The following is a 24,721-nucleotide window of genomic DNA, read 5'->3' as shown; positions in this document are numbered from 1 at the left end:
GTTGGGTGGAATCTACCCAGCTGATAACCAGAAAAGTATCCACAAGACTAATTATACTATAATTTTTGGTAATGTAAGCAAGTTTTTGCTTAACTCATAAAATCAAAAGGATCGATAGGCCACACTTTCGCGGTCCGTATTCATATGGAAAATCAAGATCAAGCAAGCATTTGCCCTTTGCAGGTGTTAGTAAACATCACAAGACTTTTATACATCACATATGAGGGTTTTTAAATTGTTTTAAAATATATGTTAATCAAAGATTTCCTCTTAAAATTTCTTCCAATTGTTGACTAGGCAATGTGCAGAGTAATGTTTCTTTTTCAGATTAAACATTTTTATGCATACAAGGTTGAAATCTGTCTTTTCAGATACTTATCAAATGTCTTTAAGAAACTTTTGTTTTCACTATTATATTGGAATGTTTGTACGTTTGAGAGATTTCACTACCCACCATCAAAAATTAGTGAGTAAATTTTTTCTTTTCAAGAATGACTGCAAATTATAACTCAAACACAAATATTTAATGTTTTTATATATTTGTTTTTTAATTATACTAACCTTTCAGCCATTACTAGCTAAAGTAGAAGTAAAATATGTTCACATTTCATTTGTGGTGCACGCATACTTGTGTACACATGTGATAACTTGTAAATAAGATTTTAAAAATTGTTTTTCTTGTAACACAACAGTTAATAAAGTAAAACAAATACTCTTGTTACATTTGAAAAACCAAAATAGAGTACTATGCTGATACTATAGAAATTTATTATAGTTTATCAAGTTTAATAATGGAATTATGTGGGTTTAAAAAAAATACTAAAAACTTGTCAGCACATAGGCTTGTCTTGAAAGAAAGAAACAATCCATTTAGATTTTTAAATGGCTGGGAAACCATTAAGGAAGCTTTTCTGAGCTTTGTTATTTATTTACACACAGATATATTTTGGAAAAGATAATGGATTTTGTATATTATATTCTAGCTTTTAAGTATCAGTAATTTTGAGTTCCTAATTCATACAAAATGAGACTGTGTGGATATTACAAACATCTAATTTGAACCAGTGCTACATTCAAAATACCAAGTGACACACAAAAACTGATGTTTTGATGTGTTTTTAAATATTTAGTTTTAAATTCAGATATTAAATGATGTAGAAGACAAAATTGTATCATAATATACAGTTTGCTACCAAACATGTTATAAATTGCTAAAATAATAGTGGAATAAAATTTTGAGTGATAGTTAATCAAATTGATGAAAGGGTTAATGCAACAATATTATGTTTGCTTTAAAGATGTATAGTTATGAAATATTAAGCTCTTTTAACTGACATTTAAATATATTTTTTCAGTATTGTACAGTGAACCAGTTCTACATTACAAATTTTATTTCTTAGGTTTGTAACTGGGAAGTTCAAAAAGTTGTACATTTTACAAATATTATATACACATCATCATTGATACTTTACTTTATTCTTTAATTTGCAATCCTAAGCTGTGTTAATGTGCATTTGAGAAAAACTACAGCCCACAGCATAGGGTATACAGAGTCAAATAATGTAGTATAAATTTAAATTACAATTATTTTCTATTTTAATTTTTGTGAAGAAAGTGTAATATCATGTTCCAAACTTTACTCCAGATTTGTTAATGTATTGTAGTATTGCTAGCATACTACTTGTGGCAGATCAAATGGGTCTATCATACACCAGATGTAATTATTTTTATTTTGTTATTTTTACATATCTATAGAATTGACAGAAATATGTGAAATAACATCAATTCATTTTGCAAAATAAAACTTTTGATGCATTATAAATATATATCTTACAAATTTGAAAACCATTAGGGAATAAGAATAACACTAGAAAGTATTTATGATATTGTATTAATAACTAATAAGATTGCCTAACCTTTCCAAACTAGTTTCAATATTTCATGTTTGCAATAGTATACCATTTACCCCTTTTGAAAGTTAGCAGGGTAACACTAATCAGATTATTGGTATTTTTTGTGTGAAATGACAACTTTTTACTGTAATATGTATAGTATTTTGGATTAATCAATGTTATGTATGCATAAATATAATTTGGACCATGTTGGTGATCTCATCTACTTCACTAAACTTTAAAATAAGAATAAAACATCCAGCAAGCCCAGAGTTAAATCTTATCTTAAATCATATCTACCATATCTGAGGGCAACTCATTTCAAAGGCCATCCACCCTATTAGAAAAAAACTATAAAATGTCATTACTTGTACAGTTGTTTTGCTTTCATTATCACTTGGTTTAGATATTAACAGTGAAAAATATTTTTCCTTTTGAGAATTTTAACTATAGAAGACTAAAAAGTCAATTTTGTAATAAGCTTATAAGATCTGTAAATATCCCAAACAATACTAAATTTGAAACCCATCTCTAAAGTTTAGCTACATTTTTATTATTTGGAATAAAATCAAGGTACAAAAATTTACTATGGCAGTGTCTAATATTTCTTTTGTTAGTTTAGAAGTAAGTAGTTATTAGCTTAGACCTTAGCTGCATTGCTGCAAGATTCCAATTATTATGATTTTGGGAAAACTTAAGCTTTTATTGTAATTAATAGCCCAGTTAACAAGGAACTAAGACACTGTATTGTATAGTTCAATAAAAAAATTACTAGAATAGTTTTTGATAATAATGTAAATGTTTTTAATAAATAAAAGCCATAAGTAAAGGCTTAAAATTTAATGTTTCATTTGTTTCTTTAACTTGTCAAACTATTTTAGCCATAGGCATAAAAGAGACTGCAAAAATTGGTGATCAGGCTACTCGAAGACTGGGACGTGGAATAGAAGACTTGGATTTTTATATTGGAGATGAGGCTTTAGATGCATCAGGATATGCTGTGAAGGTAATGGGTGTGTGTGTGTGTGTGTGTGTGTGTGTGTAAAATGAATATATCTGTATTCAGTTGTAGTAATAATAGCACTATTTTTGATGTGAATTTAAACAATTGTTTTTTTATTAATTGCTATGTAATAGTGTTTCTATTATTAGTCTTACTGTGTGTATGTATCTGGTTATATTACAATCTATAATAATAGCAAGAACACCCAGCTGAAGAAGCAATTCATTCTAATCATTTATTTAACTTTACGTACATGCAGTTAGGTGGGTATGTTTGATTACAGGGGTATGAAAATCTGCAGATCCATAGTAATTCCTTTGTTTCACCCCAAAACTGTCATGATTGAGACTCAAGCAAATCATCTAGAAGCAGGTGATGAGTTTACTGTCCCCCTTAAATGCTGTCACACATTGAGATTGAAAACTTATAAAGTAACAAATTATATATGAATGAGAGATTTTCAACATATGCATCATAAAACACATGGCTCTCCCTATAAGGCTTGCTCCTTGTGCTACTAAAGTGTTTCCTCAAACTTTTTTTTCACTTTCACATCCCTGTAATTACTAGATCAATTTTGAATTCTAATTTTAGCTAAGTACCTTGCATTACTCAGTGGTTAGTGTATTTAATGTCTTATGAGAAACAGACCTTGAAATCAGCTTTTCTTCTGTCTCATCATCAGTTCAATTGGTCAGAAATCTTTCAGACCTTGTAGAATTGTTCCATCAAATAATGGATCATTTAATGCTCTATATGTATTGCATGTTTAGATTTATCAATTCTACTTGGTAAATGTTTGAAATACATGAAATGAATTTTCAACAAATATTGTAATATTTTAAAAACAATTTAAATGCAAATTATCACTCGTAACACCTTTGATTGTGAAAAGATAACTTATGACCTTTAGGCAAAAATAACAGCAACATTGGCTGTTTAGTAGTTTTTAAACTAGTATTTTTACTCATAAATTTAAAGACTTGTTAACAATTTCAAGATTTTTAGATCATTCAGGTAAATATTTGCTTTGTACTGATAAATGCAGGGTTTCTGATATAAGGAATACCAATGGAATACATCTACTCATGAATTGTAATTTATATGTATTTAAACACTAATTTTCATACTTGAGTATGAAGCAAGAAAGACTATAACAAAACTTTGTGAGCAATATATTACTGATATTCAGTTTGAAATTGTCTTGGTTTTTTTACTACATCAGACAAGTTCACCAGAACTTGCTCTGAAAAAATGTTTTGATACAAAGTACATCACCTTTTTTGATACAAGTATTGTTAATCAAATGACAAACTTCATAATTTTCCGCAAAATACTTTTTTAAATTTCTCATTTTTGAAGTATGAACATTCCAAATAAGTTATTTTCCTGATTCCATGTTGGAGAAATTGTTTTATCTAATTTTATGCATGGTTCATAAACTAAACTAATGTTTTAAAACAAGCTTTGCACTACTGTATTTTGAATACCAGGTTAATTTTATTTTAAAGTAAATTCAAGATTTTTTGCAAGTAATTTATAATTGTACAAATCTGTTAATTAACTCTTTTAATGTGATAAAGAACAATTTCATTAAGGCAATCTTAGTTTTACCATCCATTACTTTTACCTCTAACTCTAATGCACCCTGTTCTCTACTTATACAGTGTACAATTAGTTACTTTTGTTTCAAAAATGATTCACTTACCTCTCTGCACACAGTAGCTATTTTTCTTGGGCTGTGTTGAGATTTTGTACATGCCACTATTGAATTATCTTTCCAAATTGCATTTTGACATGAATAACATTGGAACGTGTGTTCATCATGTAATGGTAATGCACACCAATAGGAGGGTGATAAAGTTTTCATGTGCAGTACATTTTCATAAATACTTGCACTCAAAATTAATTTTATTCAAACACCACTGATTTTAACAGGTGTTTTAATTTTTTCTTTTAGTTTTTAAAAAGTTTTGCATGACTTTTGCATGATTTTTTGATTTTTATTACAGTTAATACTGTCTTTCTGATTCTTCTTTGAATGCACACCTGTTCTTCATTTTCAAGTTGCAAGAGGTAGATGTTTCCATTTCTAACATTTGTTAATTTCTCAACACTTTTACACTATATAGACTGTTAGGGTTGCCTTTCACACTATTTTTCCAGCCTTCCAACTCGTATTTCTAAAGGTTCTAGTTCTGTTCACAAAGCCACTGTTTTTCATCTGGAATGAGGTTAGTTAATGCCCTCTACTAAGGTTTTTTGCAGAACCTAATACATCATGCAATGTTATGTCTCAAAACTCCTCAGTTTTTCTTTTTTTTATTGCTACTAGACATTCATTGTCTGGAAAATTTTAACTTCTAATGAATTTTACTTTACTTCTCATTTCCTTTTATCCTCTGTTTTGTCCACTCTTGTGCTTGAGTGTAACTTTGTTTTTATTCAGCTCTTTCTAATGTTCTTGGTTTTGCTCTAGCCTTCTCATTTGCCTTTTAAGGAACATGTTATTCTTTCTCCCTTTCATACTTGTATGCTTTTCCTTTCTCTTATACTTTTGTTTCTTTATGATCTTTATTCCATGCTTTAGTTTTATTTCCCTCCTCATCTGACTTTAGTATCCATGCTGATATTTGTCTCATTGTTCCTTTTCTTTCTTGCCTCGTTCTCCTCGTTTCCATTATTATTATTTTTGAATAGGGCTTATAGTCACTCCTCTTTTATCCTTTTTGATTCTGAATATATGGAATCTCTTCTACCTGCTTGAGGATTGACCTTTTTCAAGTATTGCTTATCAGGTTTAACTTCTTATTTGAATTCTTGCTCTGTTTCTTTGCTGTATATTTTCTTTCTTATTTTAGATGTGCCACTGGAATACCTCCAGTCAGTCCTTTCTCTTGTTGAAATTAAGGTCTCGTCATACAATTTCTGTGCAGTTGAGATATACTCATGACACACTCTTGTCTTTCATGTTCTTCAGTGCTCCTTATGTGGCTTTTATCTCGCTTCTCTCATTTGCCATGAAAGGTGTGTGGTTATCTTCTTACCTTGAAGTCTTGGGCTGAAGCTGCTCGATATAAGTTTTTTTTTCTCCTTTTCTCTCCCATCCTTTTCATTCCTCTATCTTCTCCTGTTCATTCCGTTATACCCTTGTACTCTCTCGCATTTCCTCTTCTTGCCCCTATACCTCTTGTTACCACTACTCCCCACAGAGCTACCTTTTGTCCATCCTGTGTTGACTACTACTTTTATACCTGATCAACACAAGTTCTATGAGGGTACTTCTCTGCTAACCATTGCATCACTTGTGTTCTTACCTATTTTATCTCTCATAACTTCTATCTCTTACTCCCTTTTGTGTTCCTCAGCATCTCTTCCATCTTGAGTATATATTATTGGAGTTTTTTGTTTTTAGTGCCATAGAAATCAGTTTTCCCTTCTGGGTTTTTGTCTCTTGGATATTGGGAACTGAAATTGGCTCATTTATAATTTTGATCTGATTCTCCTCTGAGGTGGTCAGGTCCTGTTGAGTCTGAGCTTGTATTCAGTGTCTTTCCAGCATGAATTCACACCCCCAGTATTCAAATAGTGTAGAACTTTACCATTCCCATTTAATAGCCACTATGATAGGCAGTTATGGTGGCACATCACCATTTGAGCATTCTCTTCAGAGATGTGAAGTAGGGGTGAGGGTTTCCATGTCAGTGTAGCACAGGTCATCCCCTGTTATGTGTATGCCAATTTCTCAGAGATTTCAATCAGAGAGATGAGGCAGTGTTTTGTATGTAAATAAATTGTACAAATTGTTTAAATAACCAAAATATCTTAAGTAACTATACTGATACCATAGAATTCCACTAATTTATTAAGCTTAGTAATTAAGCTATATTTAGATATAAAACAATGAAACTTTGAGCACTTTCTTTACCAGGTCTGGCATAGCCAGGTGGTTAGGATGTTTCTCTTGCAATCTAAAGGACACATTCAAATCCTTGTTCTGCCAGACATGGTCCATTTTAGCTGTGGGTTGTTATAATGTACAATCAATCCCCCTATTTGTTGGTCAAAGTAGCCGAAGAATTGGTGGTGGGTGGTGATGACTTGCTGTCTTCCCTATAGCTTGTTACTGCTAAATTAGGGACAGCTAATGCAGATAGTCCTCCTGTAGTTTTATGAAATTCAAAACAAACTACCCTAGTATTTTTCTACCTGAAATAAATTCTTCAGTTCTGTTGTACCAAACAAATTTTGTATACAATACAACTTAGTACTAACATTTAAAAAAAAAATTACTTTATTAAAAAAATGCCATAATCCAATATATTACTCTACTTGTAATAATTCATGATTTTCGTGAGATTGAGCTCTGTGAACGGAGAATAAAATTGTGTACATATTGTTTTGTCATGAGTGTCATATATACAATACTATTTAATAATGGAAATTTAGTAAAACAGCTTTTGTAAAATGATCCAATTCTTTACCTCCAGAAAACCATCTTTCTCATGCATGTGCTTTAAAGATTTGCATACTGTTAGCCTTTAGGCAATTTTCACCACAATTAGATTTCTCATGATTCCTGTTGTTGTATATTGATATTATATAGCAAAAGCCCTTCACTAATAGAAGGGGTGACATAGCCTCATAGTGCACCAATACCCTTTATTGTTCTGTCTGCATTTGTGACAATTTTTGTTCCCCTGACATTGGGCATAGATGGACAAACTGCTGGTGCAAATTATCTTAAGATTTTTTTCTTTCATTTTTGTACCTAATAAGTTTGTCTAAAGGTTAGTTACCTTTATAACTAAAAAAGTGAAAACAAATGAAAGATACTTCCTAATTGAATATCAAACATTTTTATCTTCAACAAAGTTTTTCTTATATTTTATTTATCTTTACTACAGCATTACTTGATTCTCAGGATGTAGGGAAATAATCAATACATAATGCAAATAAAGGTTGCCAGTGCAAAATGTTTTAATATTGATTTAAAATTTCAAAGTACTTATGGTCAGATCCTCTCTCCATATTAATGTGCTCAATCTTTTGGCAGCAGGCCAAACATGTTCCCATTTTCTACTCTACTTATTTTCTGTAGTCATTTTATTACTAGTACATGGGTTTGTAACTACAAGAAACAAAATGAATAGGACTTTGCTGAACATACTAAAAAAATGAAGTTCCAAAGTGAATCTTCTAAGGTTTTTTTTTTTTTAATACCTACTTTTACTGCTTATGTTACTGTTAATGGCTGAAGAATAAATTTGCCAAATATATAGAATGAATTAGTTCTGTAGATTTACTGTACTTTAACATTATCAACATGAAGTAAGCTTGTGTGGCTCAATTTGTTAAACTTTTCATGTTTTGAAAAAGCAGTACTGCAGCATTTATTAACTTTTGACAGTATAACTGTCACTTTGGCAATTGTCTAAAGTATTGCAAAATGTTTGACTTTCTAGAAAGTTCAGATTGATCCAATAAATTCATAAAGGGATGTATCTTGCAGAAATTATTTGAGCCTCTGTTCTGAAGATGCAGTGGAGTAGAACTTGCTAACTTCTTTATATTCCAGTGATTACAACAAGAATTGCCTATGGTACTTAAAGTGAAAGAAAACATTTAAGATATTACTCTGTACAAAGCTTTATCTCATCAAGTAAACTTTTGTAGTATAAGTGTAAAAGTACTTATGAACATCCTGAGTTTTGGTTACTTCATTACATTTGTGTGTATGTAATCATGCACTTATTTTTATTCCTTCTTAGCCATCTGTAATTGTAACAGCTTAAAGCTTATGGTTATAATTTCCAAAAGAGCATTGACAGTATCTCATTCATCAAGTAAAGTTCAAACTGCTGAAGTGAAACAAATTGACCATCACAGAAAATCAAAACAAGGATATGAAGGTGTGCTTAAACCCACAATGTCTTACCTCCTCTTAATTTTGCTATCTGCAGCCTGATGTGAGAAGGCTGAGAAGGCAGTCACCTTTTTAAAGTAATTTATAACTTAAATGCATTTCCATTAGATACTTGTAACATAATTCCAACACTTCTCCAATTCTGGTGCAAAATAGTTTTACTGTCTTGTCATAGAATAGTTATGAGTGCAGAAGCAGGGTGGGGGGTTATTGAATTAGGAGATTAAGCCACCTTCCTGTTTGTGGAGGACTTTTGCTGCATAGTAATGTCATTATGTAGTAGCATAAATCTCAAATCTTGTGAATTTAGGTGGGAGTTAATTAATGGCTAGTGGCATGTGAATCTTTCCGACATGCATGTGAAAGATAGTTTTCTGTTTTAGAGATCAGTATCTTGTTAAAATACATTTTAAGGTAAAGAAAATGTTAACTTTTTACAAATAACAGAACATTAAATATGTACAAAACATAATGCCATGGGATACAACACTGTTTAATAGTAGTAGCTTCATTTTTATTTAGGTGGGATATTGCATTCAGTGACCTTACAAATCAGCTTTTGTTATGGCATGACTGAAAAGGGTCAGTATTTGCAAATAGTCTTTTATTCCATTTTTTTATAGTATAATCATTTTTGGTATAATATACACCTATTTGTTCTGATAATTTTAAGAGCTAAGTTGTATTATCCACCTGTGTAAAACATTCTCATTTCATTAGTATCCAATTCGTCATGGTATTGTGGAAGACTGGGATCTGATGGAGAGGTTCTGGGAACAGTCCATCTTCAAATATTTGCGTGCAGAACCAGAAGATCATTATTTTCTTTTGGTAAGTCAAGAGAAAATGTGAGAGAAAAAAGTTTGATTTGTGCAAAGCAGCGACATTTCTAAAGAGTGGCGTGAGGATTTTTCAAAATATTAACATGTGAAAGTGAATTTATGATTAGCTGTCTTGTTTTATATTAGCTGATTCAAACTTAAAACAAGTTAAGTAAAGATGTGTGTGTGTGTGTAATGTTAAGTAATAGGAGGAATAATATTAATGCATCATTAAACAATATAAATTGTTTATATTTGTATGTTTGTGTGATTTAGTTTTTTATTTTAAATAATTTACTTTCTTTAAAACTAATCTTTATTTTGTTGATTCACTTGTGTATAGTACTCCATACCAATTTACCCCTAACCACTTTCAGAACTGTTCTGTGCATCCTCTGACCATTCTTTTTCTTTATATCAGTATCAAATGAATCTTCTGAATATTAACTTTCCATTTTTTCCCATCTTTCTAATTGTTTCCAATGTTGTGGTCTTAACCATCTTTCTAATTGTTTCCAATGTTATGGTCTTAAATGTAGCAATCTTGAGCAGTCTTCCATCCTGTCTTCCAACATATCCAACACATTGTAATTTTCTTGCTCTTATGATATTTGTAACAGAGGTTTATCCACTGATATACTTCTATAATTATATAAATTGCATGATCAAAATGGTACTTTGTTATACATCAAATTACTCTCCAAAGAAGCATATAATCACATTCTGAATTTGAACTGAAGTTATGCTTTTATGTTTTTAAGTTGCTTCAAGCAAAAACACATTGCTGTTGTGTTCATATAAACTCTCTTTTTTTAAACCTTTTTTTGATATCTTTTAAGATTTGTGTTTTTACTGGGATTAAGTAGCTCAATTGGAAGGTCAATTTGTATGTTGGGTTCCCTGTCACTACACACTGACAATATCTTCATCTGACAACTCCTTGACTTGTTGGATCTGCAGAATCTGAACTACTCGTTAGTTGACATCATTACTTTTTTGTTTTAATCTGCTTTTTCTGCTTCACCTTTGAACTTTGTCTTTGTCTCAAAGTCCTTTCAGATGTTGCAGACATCCTCTCAATTATTAGAATTGCTACATTGAGGAGTTGTTCACACTGATTACCTTTCTTAAAATGTACTTTGTTATTAACACATTTCTTATGTAATATTACACATTCAAAGATACAAGGTTTGTTTTATGTCTGCATGGTTTGAATATCTTGTCCTTTTTTGTTGACCTGAATCTTCTGGAACATTTACCTACATTTTTTATTTTGTTTAACTTGTCCATGAGAATATTTCTTTTTACACTTAAATGCTTATTGATGGTATAAAGTCTTGAATTTGCTTTTGTGTATAAAGAAATATTGCACATTCAGTATGTTTATTTCCTTCATTTTGGAGCACTGAGACTTTACATAATTGTAGCATAAGTCACTCAAATGATATTTGGATATGTTGTAGTTTTATATACCTATTTTGAATGTCAGTCTTATAAAAAAAAAAAAAAATTGTCATAAAAAGGTATCCACAGCTAGTGTAGTATTTTATGGTCAACAACTATTACTTCCTATCCTGTTTTGATTGACCTCCACTTGAAATTGTTTGCACTATTAAATCATGTATCCATAGAATATGCATATTTGTTATAAGAAATAGGTGTTCAGGTCTGAAATGCATATTTTCAGATTTGTTAAATTTTCTTGTAAAGATTAGTCTGTATGAAAAATCTAAATTGTCAGTGACTAATGAAGGATTATTGTTTATAAAGGTATGAATTCAACTAGATAATTTTTAATAAGTTTTCCCTTATTTTTTTTAACAATTGTCTACTTTCCTTGTGTCAAAATATTCACATCCATTTTTTTTTCTATAAAAATACTTAACAAAACATAACATTTTATCTTAGAAGCTTTCATGAAAATCAAATGAATATCTGAAATTTGTAAGTATGGTTCATGTTTTTAAGTTGTTATTTATATTCCCAGCATGTAATGAAATGTGCACTGGGTTAGTTTATTAGACCAACCCTGTATTGGAGAAGGAATGTTGACTAAATTCCAAATATATATATACATACATATTTCTATGAAATGTTGCAGGCTTTTAGTTAAATGTACAAATATTTATTAACATATGAGGTTAGGTGTTTTACAAGTTTGTGTTCAAGATATTTCTGTGACATCAGTATGACTTGGAATCTGATAAATGAAGAATAAGAGTACTTTTGTCTGTTTTGCACACTTTGAATGTACATATCCTCTCTAAAATCTCATTCATTGCTACAGTTTTTTTCAGTATTGTATATTGTATCAACTTTGAAAAATTGTCAGTAAAACAGTAATGTAGGGTAAAATGAATAGTTTAATTCTGACATCAAATGCATACCATGTTAAATGGTAGTTTACTAGAAGGTCATGGCATGTGCACTTTCACCCTCACCTGTCCACATAGTTATTTTGTTTAACAGTTAAGTATCTATTTCTTAGTTGCAGTAAGACTGCTGTTACTCTAATTAAAAATGTAGCTATTATTAGCTTATAACGGTATCTATATCATAAGCGTATAAAATCTCAAATGTTCTGTCTTCTAATTCAGAGATAGAGAACACATCACTCCAAAATTAAGTTAATACTAGAGTACCTGGGAATGTATTATATGAAAGAGTTTGTAAAATATCTAAAGTAAAAGTTAAATTATAAATATAATTAAATTGGCAAATGGTTAACTTCTGTAGTGAGTCAGTGAGACAAAGATAGTTTTTGTTTTCAGTTATTTAATCAGTTTTGAAGTTGTACAAGCAAGTTTTAGGGGGGGTAAATTAGTTGACTTATTTTTCTTGGGCATAAAGTTCTAAAGTTAAGTTTTTATAAAGAAACTTTAAGGATGAAATAATTGATTACATGGACTTGGTTTTGTTTTTCCTGTTTGATTTTAAAAGAATCCCTCAATGAAAGAACATTTGTTACAAACATTTACACAACACATTTTTATACTAATTTCACTTTGTTTTATGCATTGTATGCTTGGAAATTATTGGAAGTTGTTAGGTAAATTTTGTAAGTTGTTATCAAACTTTCATTTTACTTTAGACAGAGCCTCCTCTGAACACTCCAGAAAACAGAGAATATACTGCAGAAATAATGTTCGAATCATTCAATGTTCCAGGTCTTTACATAGCTGTTCAGGTATGTATGAAATGAAAATTATATAGAAAATTTGGCATTGTATTCTGTCAAATTCCTAAATTAGTTTCCTCATTGCTTTTAGAAAGTTGTCAATGCTGTGGTGGGCTGCTAGATGCTGACTGACCCTAAAATTCAACTACTGGTTGAAAATATCAGTTATCAATAATGAATTGTTTGCCCAAGACTAAATTTAATAAAGATTAATATTGTGTTATTAATTCTCACCATAAAAAATCAATTATGCAAATGATTTATATAAAAATTAAAAATGGTCAGTTCACTTAGTTGATCTAGTTCATACTTTGAAGAGATCATGAAATATTATATGAATAGCACCTGGGCTACTACTATATCACATTGTAGTTGTTTTGATGAGCTGTGATATAACTGTACAACAAATTGTTTTGAAAAGTTTTGCTTCCTGAAAAGTTTTTGCTGATTGTGCCAGGTATCTGATGGGTATGCACAAAGATAGTTTTGGTTTAGCTTCATCACGTAGGAACTCTGAGAAATACAGTTAACTGTTTACCGGCAATAACGTATTTAATTGCGTTTGTTTCTAATATGCTATTAAGTTTAACATAATTAAAAGTGTTTTGCTCCTTATTTTCGTTTGTATTCAATGTCCGGTGCATCACGTTGCAGTGTCGAACCGTAATCAGCAACCATTGACTGATTCCAGTTACCCTGATATCATTTTTCCATTGTAGCAATGACCTGGTGAAACCAAGATTTCGATGAAACTGTACCTGATGGGCAAATTTGGTTGTGATTTTCTTGATCAGCAGCCACAAATCTAATAAGGAACACCCAACAGTGTTCAAGAAGCAAAAACTTTGTACAGTGTATTGGGTTAAAAGTGTCATTAGCATTTGATGTTTAAATTTTCTAACACATTCTTCTTTGATCTCAACTGTATGTTCTTGTAAGTGTGATACCTTTCTGATAATGAATCATTATTTCCTACTCAGAAGCATTTAATATATATTTTATTGAAAGTTAATGTTTGTACAGTGTGGTAACACTTGTCTTAACGAATAACAATACAGGAATTTTGCATGAGTATACTTTGTCATAAAAGTACTATGACGTACAAATCTACTTTATTTTTTTCAAAATCATGAATGTTAACCTGCTGATTGCAGCTACTATAAGTGTGCACAGAATTTTTGCAAGCCATACACTGTATGTGATCACATTTTCATTAAATTACCAGAGGTTGGACCATACCATATACAGTGAACCACCAGTCTTCAAATTACATATAATTGATTTTTAAAAAAGTCCAGCCACTGTCAGAAGCATTTTAAACCAGTTGGGTTTAGTTGGTACATAATACATCTAGATAAACTATTTTCAAATGTTCTCTTGCTCTGAGTTTTCAAGCATCTTAAACTCCAAAACCTGTAATTCATGAACTATATATATCCAGTTTAGTACAAGCAGTTTCCATGGTATATACTGCTTTGATGTTGAGAATATTAAAGTATAAATGCTAAAAAACACAATGATTGAATCTTGCATATTACATAAACTGTCATAATGAGCCATAGCATGTAAAAGTCATCAATGACGGAATTATGATGCTTTTCATACTTGCAGTATACCATATCCCTAGATTTCTTTGCAATAGTATGATGTGCAATTACAAATGTATATTTATAAGTGTCTTTTTAGAATGCTGATGGATTATAGATGTAAATATGTAATAGTTTTAATCCAGAACAGATTTAGTATTTTGATGTAACTTTATTGCCTAAAATAAACAATGTGGTGTTTTAGTCACTAAATATGGTTTAATGGTCAATTCCAATAAACACAAGTACAAGTGATTGTCTACTCTTAAAGAATTTTTAGGCATTTAGTTGCAAGAAATAATTGTATCTTGTCTTTTGTTGGATGAAGTTTTCACTTTTTGCCAGTCTCAAGCACAATGAGTTGATCATAGTTTAAGATCCAGTGATGTTGATTGTTCAACTTAGGTTATTGGTTACAAATTAAGAGGGTTTTTTTTCTCTTTTTTTAGCATTCATTCATCTTTCACTGAGTCTATTCTGAAGTGTTCACTGTTTGGTTTTTATACTAGTCTTTGCTTAGGTGGTTTTCAATTCCAGTTATTAAAGGATGGTTATGCAGATGCTCCTTCATTATGATAGCTGAGGCTTGAGTCACTGATCAAATATATAGTTGTTTGCAGCAAGGTCACAGATTTGTAGCAATATTTATTTTTTTAGAGGTATTTTGTCTTTTAAACAGGAATCAATTGTGTATGTTTTGTTTATTTAGTTTAAAGTTTACTTTTATGCTGATTTGTTGGGGATAAGTTTTTGTTATAGAATGCTTTTGATTTTACTTTAGTTTGTTACAGGAACTAGCAAAAATTAACACCAAAGTGAAAGACGTTTAAGAACGTTGTGGTCAGAAACTTGGAAATTTTTAAAGGTTTTTGTAATATTTAAAAATACTTTGGTTGATGAGTGATAAGGGGAAGCCATTTTTTAATCAAATGCAAGTTTATTATGAAAATAACAGTAAGATATGAAACTTTATATGCTTGATGAACTAAAGTACTTATTAAATTGGTTTTCTGGCAGTGATGTATAGATGAGCTGAAATTACAGTACAGACCAGAAAAGGTTAATTTGTGGTTGAGCTCAGTTTCAAATTTATTGTTCTGATCAATGGCTTCTGGCTCTTAAAGGCAGCTTAGTTTCTTTTTGCTCTTCATACATGAACTTGATATTCCCATACTTTGAAATGAAATAATCTTAAAGCTTTTTTACTTTTTTTCTTCTGAACACAATGAAAGTTTCAATTTACCTCTTATAAACTAGAGGTTTAAATGTGGTCTGACATAACTAATCAACTGGTTGCATGATGAAAATTTAGTATGGAAGCAAGTGTTGAGCCTGTGGTTACTGTCCATTTGATCTTATGTCTTATTACTAAACACAAAATGAGATCCTTGGTCATACTTTTAAACATTTTGTAAATTGAATTTTAGTTAAACCTTTGACTTTAGTGTTATCAGGAAATACTAAATCACCTAAACTATTTTATCAGGTGGAAAATGTATAAAGAAATGTAAACCTGTGATGTATACAGATGAATCAAATTCCAAATATTTGATAAAATTAGAGAATTCAAGAGTTGTTAACAATGAAGTTATTCATAGGAAAAGCAAGTAATAATGTGCTTAAGAAAATGAACTGTAGTTTGACTGTTTGCTCCTGTGTTACATACAATGTCTGATTTGGTTCTTCTGTTTTATGTAGTTCAGATGGACAATGCATAATGCCATTATGTAATCCAACAGGTCTAATGTGGTTGTATACTTGCTCTAAAATGACATTCTTTTTCTTTACTTTTAATAGTTTTTTTTAAGTTTAATATCTCTGTTGCGTGGGAACTTTAACACTTTAAATGTGCTGGAATCATTTAAGATGTCAGACTTTAAGGTAATCTTGTTTGTTGAGAATAGCAACTCAATTGCCTTTGTTTGGATTTGAGAGCACTACATCAGGTAAAGCTATTCTTGATATTTTTGTGACAGTTATCAAAGGTGTACTTGATTTTAATCCAAATGGGTAATGGTTTAATATCAGTTAGGAACTTTTCAAAATTTACAAAAATTAGTATTTGTGTTTTTGTTTTTCAAGAGTAATAACAAATGTTATACTTGTTTTAAATAGGTCATGTGACCTATGTGCTGGTTTAGATCCCCTGTGCACTTTATTCATTTCAATTATTCTTTTGCATAAATATATTACAACCCTTCATGTGTATTTAATAATACATGATCCTTTTTACATTTATTTTCAACTGTTCACAAATATTATTGGCTAAAATATTTTTGTTTGAGCCAGTGTTTTCCCTGCAATACTGTATGTTTCATGTACAAAATTTGAGATATGCTTAGTTATTAGTACAAGTTCATCATATTATCAAACTGTTAAACATGTATCCCAGAAGTGTTTATTTTTGAGAAATAAAAAGATAGTCAAATGTTTCAGAATTTGTTAAATTTAAAAATTTTAAATCAAGATAGCTTGTTAGTATTGCTTGTAATATTTCTATTGATGAAATATTCTATTAAAAGATGCTGTTAAATACTTCTAATTTCTACTACTGAAATCTTGTCTTTTAATAATTTATTCCCAATATACTTAATATAACAAATTTGTGACAAATTCATTATTTCTAGTTAACAATAATGTTTATAAACAAAATGGAGAGTTAGCTACAAGATCCCCACTTTCACCATTAAGGTGTGACTTGTATGTAGATATTATTTTAAACTAAAGCTACAAATGGCAAACGTAAACCTGATAACTATGTAGATTACACATTCTTGATTTAAAAATATGGTAAAAAGTCATTAGTTTAATTTTGTGTGCTATTTGGATAATATAACTCTACAATTCATGTAGGAAATTGAGAAAAATAAGAGCTTGCTTTTTCTAGTTGTATTGGTAAAAAGGATTTGCAATGTAATCTAGAAAAATGTTTGTTTTTTTGGCAATCCTTTTCTGTTCTTCTCTCCATACCATAAATCAACTTATTATATACACAACAGTAAGAGAATTACGGAAAATGAAGATAATTGTAAATTTAAAAAAAAAAAAAAAAAAATTACTACTACTATAGTTTCATCCATAAACAAGCATTGTCAAATATAGATGGAACCACAATATTTATGAAAGATGCAATTTTCATTGTTTTTCTCTATTCTTTACTTATTTTTAATAATCTAATGCCCCCCACTAGTGCAACGGTATGTCTTTGGATTTACAACCCTAAAATCAGGGGTTCGATTCCCCTGGTGGGCTCAGCAGATAGCTCGATGTGGCTTTGCTATAAGAAAACACAATCTAATATCAGGATATCTTCAGTAACTAAAACAATTTTTACATTGATGGTTATTGGCTAATATTTTTTAATGCTTATTATCCTTTTACTATGCTATACATTTTGAAATAATTCATTTTGTTAATGTAGTACAGGCATGATTAAAATACATGCTAATTAATGTACAATAAACATTCCTACTGTATGCATCAAAATGTTTTCTTTGTGATGTAATGGATGTTGCATTATGTCGAGTGTGTATGTAAACAACTCGTGTACCACCTACTGAATGGTATCAGAAACAAACAAAATGTGTGAAACATTTCAGACTTTGGATGTTCAAAATTCATACATTTACAAGGATAACTGTGGTATATGAAACAATTCATTTCTTCAAAGTAAAACCTAATTTTAAATAAATGTACTTGCCTCACATCAAGAACATAATTTTCAATTAGGACTATAAATGAGGGTTTGATGGTATCTTTATTGATGTAATTTTGTAAAGTATGAAGAAACTGAAGTTCTTAATCTATGAAGGATAGAATTTTTTTGTAGTATATATAAACCATTTATCAGTAATATTTATGAAAATTTTGAACTCTGTACATTTAAATGATTTTGATGCTGAGTTTTTCATGACTGAAAAGAATCGTACAAACACTTCTCCCATGTAGTAATTCCCAGAAACAAATCGTTTTTAGAATATGTTCACTTTTTTCTAAACTGTTTTTAGTGATGTACCTACTAAATTTAGTAATTAGTAGTTATTTTAGTAACTATAGATAAAGGGTAATGTGTTAGGAATATTCCATCTATTAGAAAAGATCCAGATGCCAGTGTCAAAGTAGTCAGCATTTAAAGAAGAAATGTTAAGAGTTGAGTGCTTGAACTTGCAACATTTCAACTGTTACTGCCTTTTGTTGTCTGCAGTTAGTTGTGGAAACAGTTACTCTTAAAAATTACTTTTTACAATTAATGTATTTAATAGCTTTAGAACTGTATTTACATATCAGTGACTTTGTATGTCACCCAGCAAAATGAGGGTTGGTGTTGCTTCTCTTTAAAACTTTTTCTTGTGTTTTTAAGATGTTCATTCTGTGTACAACTTCTTGTTCAGTAACATTAGGAATAGTATTATATACTTGTAAAATAATTTTTTTTTAATTTTAAGTATTGGTGGTACATAACTAAGAAATACTTAATCTTCAAGGCAGTGTTGGCCTTAGCTGCATCTTGGACATCAAGACAAGTTGGAGAGAGAACACTTACTGGTCTTGTGATTGATTCTGGAGATGGTGTTACACACTGTATACCAGTGGTGAGTAGCAGAATATTACATAAATTGTAATAGTCTTACTAGTCAGATTTATTTAAAATTAATTTTACATACAAAAGGGAAAACTCATTATTTTACTAATGAAATGTGTTTTGGTTTCAAATGACTCTCTTGCTGTGCGTGTTCATACACGCAGTGTTGTGCCACGTCAGGCTGGCACTGAATATTTGACATGCTGGTTATTTAAACTTTTTGTAATAACCTTGACTTTGTTAATGCTTAACTGTTTTGATAATGAATTATTGATTACTATGAATTATATTATTCAGGATCACCTTTTTAAAATCACATTAGTATTGAAGTATATAATGGGTAATTAATTCTGTATTAAATATTTTTAAGCTGGGTACTTAGTCATTTCACCATGCCTGTTCAGTGACATTCTTAGACCACATTTTTAGATTTAAGAAGTCTTAAATTTAACAGCTAGATAATTAATTGATTCTGATTATATAGCTTTCAAACTGAAAATGTTTAACTACAGTTTTCTTATTAAGTTTGGGGTGTAGTAAAATTTAATGCTCCTTTCAGTTAAACACAATTATTATAACAAAGCCTTTTTATCTCTTCTGATTTCATGGAATTTGAAGTTTTAGAATTTATACATGATTTTTAGTACCACACAGGTATGAAACATTAAACAACTACTTACTGGTTTTGTTGTTGCTTTCACAATATCCAAGAGCTGTATTAAGTTGTACAATGAAAACATCATTTATTTTTGTTTTTTAGCTTTGTCTTTCGAAGTTAACTCTAAAATGAGCAAGAAATGAACAAAATGGGCTTGAACTGGAAACTCAGCTACTTTTCTAGAAAAACCTAAGTTTTTTTTCAATACTTTCTCAAATAGCAGGAAAAGTGTAGAATTTTCAACTGGTTTATATTGTTCAAAGTTTGTAAAGGCATATAAATCATCTAGTTAGAGTTGATTAGACTAGACCTATTGTGGATCATTACATTTTGTTTTTCATATCATTAGCTGATTAGCATTGCAATTTGAGATTTTTTATAACTGTTTTGTTTTGCTCAGTTAAATTCAGATTGATATAAAATAAATGTCATTTAAAATAGCTCCCCCAAAAAAAAAAAAAAACAAACAAAAAAACTATAGCAGTTACATCCACGAGTTGTCTGTTTATGTAGAACTTTATCCAGTACTTAGCTGGATACTTCTTAAGTAATAACAATTTAAAATACAATTATGGTCTTTAGATATATTTGTCTTCATAAAAGTAGTTACATAACTGGTTTTTAGAGCTTTCACTAATATATAAACAAACTGATATTGATTAGTACGAAAGACTTCAAGAAAATCCTAGTTTTTGAAATAGTTTTTAATTATAGACTGACATACAATAAATGGTTTTACTTTTGCTCCATTCTTCATTTCTTTTTTTATTAATTTTAAGAGCACAGTGGGCTAAGTGTGGAATAGTGATTTTTGCAGATAATCCATGATGTTTAATTCTCTCTAACAAGTTTCACTCCACACTTTGGTGGGTTATGAAAGAGGGCAAAATTGTTAATCACATTTCTAATCATGTTGAATTACTGTTAAAATTAAACAACTTGTTAGTTTATCTTGAATATGCCAAAACTGATATTTTTATTTGAAATGTTACTGTATGTTACAAAATACTAGTCTATTAAAATACATCCAAGACAGGGAAGACTTATTGTGAGTTTGTTACTACTGGATATCTAACATGAGTGCACGTGCATAGTGTCAATGCATGTTATATGATGACTGGAAGGTCATTTATAATAATAATAAGAAGAAGAAAGTATATATCATTATGGCATTTAAGCTATTTAGAATTAACCTTTATATTTTCGTGTTAATATGTAGTCATACTAGAATGAGAAAAGCATAATTTATATTTCCTAATATTTTTATGATGGTTATGGAGTTGGTCAAGTGACAAACCCCATATAGTTGAAGTATAGAAAACAACAGAAAATAGTCTTATTGTAAACAAATGTTTGAAATGTACTTAGGAGGTTTTAGAGACTATGCAAATGAGATTTTTGGAACAAAGAATAGTTTTCTTAATCATAACGTGAAATGACTTTGCACTCGAACTAGTAAAATTTCATTAAAAGTTGTTTGTTTTGTGTACAAAATATTTCTAACCTTTACTAAAACCCTATTAAACTTTGTGAATATACATATAGATCATTACTATTTAGAAATAAGTCATTGAACTTGCAATTCTATATGTAAAGAAAAATTTTTAGCTATAAGATATTTAGGTAAGAAACAATCATAACTGCTATAATCAATCCTAAGCTAACAATACTAGTCAGTTGAATCTTCTTTGTGACAAAAACACTGCCAATTTGAAAATACCTTTTTAGATTATAGTGTGAAATGAGCTCCTTTTAATAACTATAAACATGCATTTTGTAATCTCTACATCTAGGCTACAAAGCTCAAACAAATCTGAAAACTGTCATAGTACTAGTAAGGGTTGACAAAATTTACTTATTTCAACTGTTATTTCAGAAAAATTTAAATTGTATCTGTCAGTAGGTTATGTAAACATCTTATACTCTAAACATACATTTGTACAAGTGGCATTGTATTATTGAAGATGCAGTGTGCTGAAGTGGGATACCTAACAGTACATTTGAAGTTTTAATTAGTTTTAAAATGAACTTAAGTTCAATAACATCATAAGTAGAGGTGTTTTTAACTAAATTTTGAATATAATGCAGCAACTTTTCATAGAAAAGTGTCAAGAGTGGTACAACACTTCAGCTGTATTAAAAAAAAAGTTAAATTTATTGTTCTACATAATAAAATGGTATGAAGCTGTCTTGTATTCTTTTATTACTTTAAAGTAAAACATTTGTATCTGTGAATTGTATGACTGAAAGTTTGAAGGTAGTATAAGTACATGCAATAAATGTTAAATTTCTACATATGTATGTGGAGTATTAAATTGTCTAGTTTCAATTAACCTCTGATGTAAATATTTTATTTAATTGTAATTTGAAACTATTGCTAACTTATAGGCAGAAGGATATGTAATTGGAAGCTGTATTAAACACATTCCTATTGCTGGACGCAATGTTACCTATTTCATCCAGAGCCTTCTTCGAGAAAGAGAAATTGGCATTCCTCCTGAGCAATCTTTGGAAACGGCTAAGGCTATCAAGGTGATTTTTTTTTTTAGTTTGTTTATATTGTTTTGCTTCATTCATAGCATCAAGAATATTAACATTGAGAACTAGAAATGTTTTTTCCTATACTTCAAAAGAAAGGTAACCATACTTGTCACACAGTTTTCTTTTTCTAATGTTGAACAAGTGTTTTACAGGTTTAAATCTTTGTTTACTTTCTTAATTTTTATTATTTACACTACTTACTAAACTATAAAGCAAATATTTAGAGGGAAGCTTGTATGTTATTGGGCCTGACATATCCCATTGGTAAAGATGCTCAACTTGCCAGTAGCTATAAATATCTTGAATAAATATTTTCATTGAATATTATCTCAGTTATCTTATCTATTCCACCTCCTGGTTCTTAAGTGCTGCATCTCATTTTCATTGTTCCTGTACTGTTCCTGTGACATTTGTAGTGATATGGAGACTCGTTTAGTCTGTTACTCAAGGTGGCCCTGATGCTACACTTGTGGGTGATCCTGGATATTCTGGAGATAATATTAAGTTGTTTTTTTTCCAGTATCAAACTTTATTCTGTTGGCTTCTTAAAAGCCAAATTTGTCAGTCTACTCTGGCTTATTTTCAGTTGATAAATAGTGTATGAAATTTTGGGTCTTTCCATATTTTCTTTTTGAGTTGGTGCCTTCCTTGATTGGTGGTAATATCTGAGGGTGAATACTTTTCCATCCATCCCCTGATATTGAAGTTCATGCATGGAGATTTATCACTAACTTACACAAAGGGGCAGGTATACTTTATCTGTCACTCAAAATGGCATGCTTTAGCCTACCACTATGAGGTACAAAAGTATTTAGACTTTGAAAGAATAGACCTGTTCCTTTAAAATTTGGGGTTCCATAAAAGATTCTATTGTTAATCTCAATAGATCTCAGTATTCTAGGATTTGTGTCCCTAACTATAGTGCTAATATATTTATGCCTCAAACTTTTCTTGGAAGCTTTTCACTGACCACCACATCAATTTGAAGAGTTGGGACTATTATTATCTACATTTTTTTAGTCTCTTAGCTAGTATGCTGTTGGGATTTGAGTTAAGATGCATGTTTTGCTTCAGGGTGTTTCGTCTACCAGCTGCCATCCTGCATAAGTTTAGTGAGTGCCCATTTCACTGACTGTAGTTGTTTTGTAGGTGTTCCAATATCTTTGGAATCAAGGACTGCTGATGCCTATCTGCATACATCTTTGTCATTTTTGATTTCTCATCTTTCTTCAGATGCTACAGAGGGTCATAATTCTATCCCTATTAAACTGTTTGAGCCTACAACATTGGTACATTGGTAACCAGTGTAGATTTTAGTTCATATCAACAAGGTTTCTCTTTTCAATCAGAATGCTGCCAGTGATGGCAGTTACTAGTGTATGCCTTCTAGAGTTTGTAGGTGCTCGAATCAAAATTTCTGGATGTGTGGAAAAACCTTTATCATGAATGTATAGGTACTGCAGGTACTTGTATCAGGATTAATTATTCGGTTCACCTCTTCACCAACATTATCCACTCAACCTCTAATGTTTCTACCTTTGCAGATTATGATTTTGGAATTTCATTTTAGAGCTATTGGAAATTTGTTAGTTAAGGGGGCAATGAAAAGAGTCATTAGTTCTATCAAAATTTTATTTATCTGTTTTGTTGTGTCCAAGAAGACAGATTGTGTACACTGTGGTCTTTTTGTCTAAATCAATTCTGAGACCCTCAAAGGCTTAGTGAGTCATTCCTTGGTGTGCATGGGAATTTTTTACAAGAACTGTGGGAGACTGTTTGTTGCCAACGCCAACCTGCAAGTTCCCATAGTGAAATCATGCTGCCACTGCCTCTTTTATGCACAAGGGTTATGTACTACATTTCAGGGCTCTACCTTTCAGTTTAGCATCAGAACTACGTGTGTTCTGGCTGATCATGAGTTTTTTCTCATCACTTCCCTTCCCTAGACCTGTGCACAACCATTACATAAATAACGGATTTTTGTTGGCACCATCTTGTTGGTTGACACATCATACCCAGATTCTACTTTCAGAAGCAACTAGAGCAGGCTTTATCAGAGCCTATAAATTTTTTCTCTCTCCAATACAATATATCATCTATATCAATGTCTTTTTCAACAGGTATTTTAGTCAGGCTCAGCAGATTTATATTTAACTTGTGTAATAGGCATTGTAACTGTTACTCACCATTCTTCTACTACAAAAGTGTTTTTATCTTTTCATGATGTGTTATTCAAATTTCTCATTCTTTTGGACTAGTGTGCAGGACATTTTGTCAGTGATGTCTATGCAACCAGAAGATCATGAACAGCAATTCACTGGATTCCCCACTTTCCTTGTTCAGGATCAATATCTCCAGTCTCAAGTGATTGTTAGACTGGAACAATACTATGATAGGTATTCCTCTGCTGCCACCTTGTCCAGAAATCCATTGCTTCACAGATGCTTTGTTTCATGGATAGAGTGCATATCTCAATGATAAGGAATTACACCACCTATCAACAGTTGACAAGGCTTCTCTACACAATGCCTTGG

At 30.6% G+C, this 24,721-nt stretch overlaps 1 protein-coding gene across 1 annotated transcript in view; it reads left to right on the top strand.

Annotated features, from left to right (window-relative positions):
• LOC143255606 (actin-related protein 3-like) overlaps positions 1 to 24,721 on the top strand; it is a 94,049-nt gene that overhangs the window by 17,253 nt on the left and 52,075 nt on the right. The window contains 5 exon segments of the mRNA XM_076511495.1: positions 2,774 to 2,898; positions 9,542 to 9,652; positions 12,734 to 12,829; positions 18,891 to 18,998; positions 22,035 to 22,178. Of these exon segments, the coding sequence (XP_076367610.1) occupies positions 2,774 to 2,898; positions 9,542 to 9,652; positions 12,734 to 12,829; positions 18,891 to 18,998; positions 22,035 to 22,178 (584 nt within the window).

This window comes from Tachypleus tridentatus, chromosome 7, assembly GCF_004210375.1.
Source record: "Tachypleus tridentatus isolate NWPU-2018 chromosome 7, ASM421037v1, whole genome shotgun sequence".
Lineage (NCBI taxonomy): Eukaryota > Metazoa > Arthropoda > Merostomata > Xiphosura > Limulidae > Tachypleus > Tachypleus tridentatus.
Note: the sequence above shows the minus strand (reverse complement) of the source record. Positions and strands in the feature narration are given on the sequence as shown.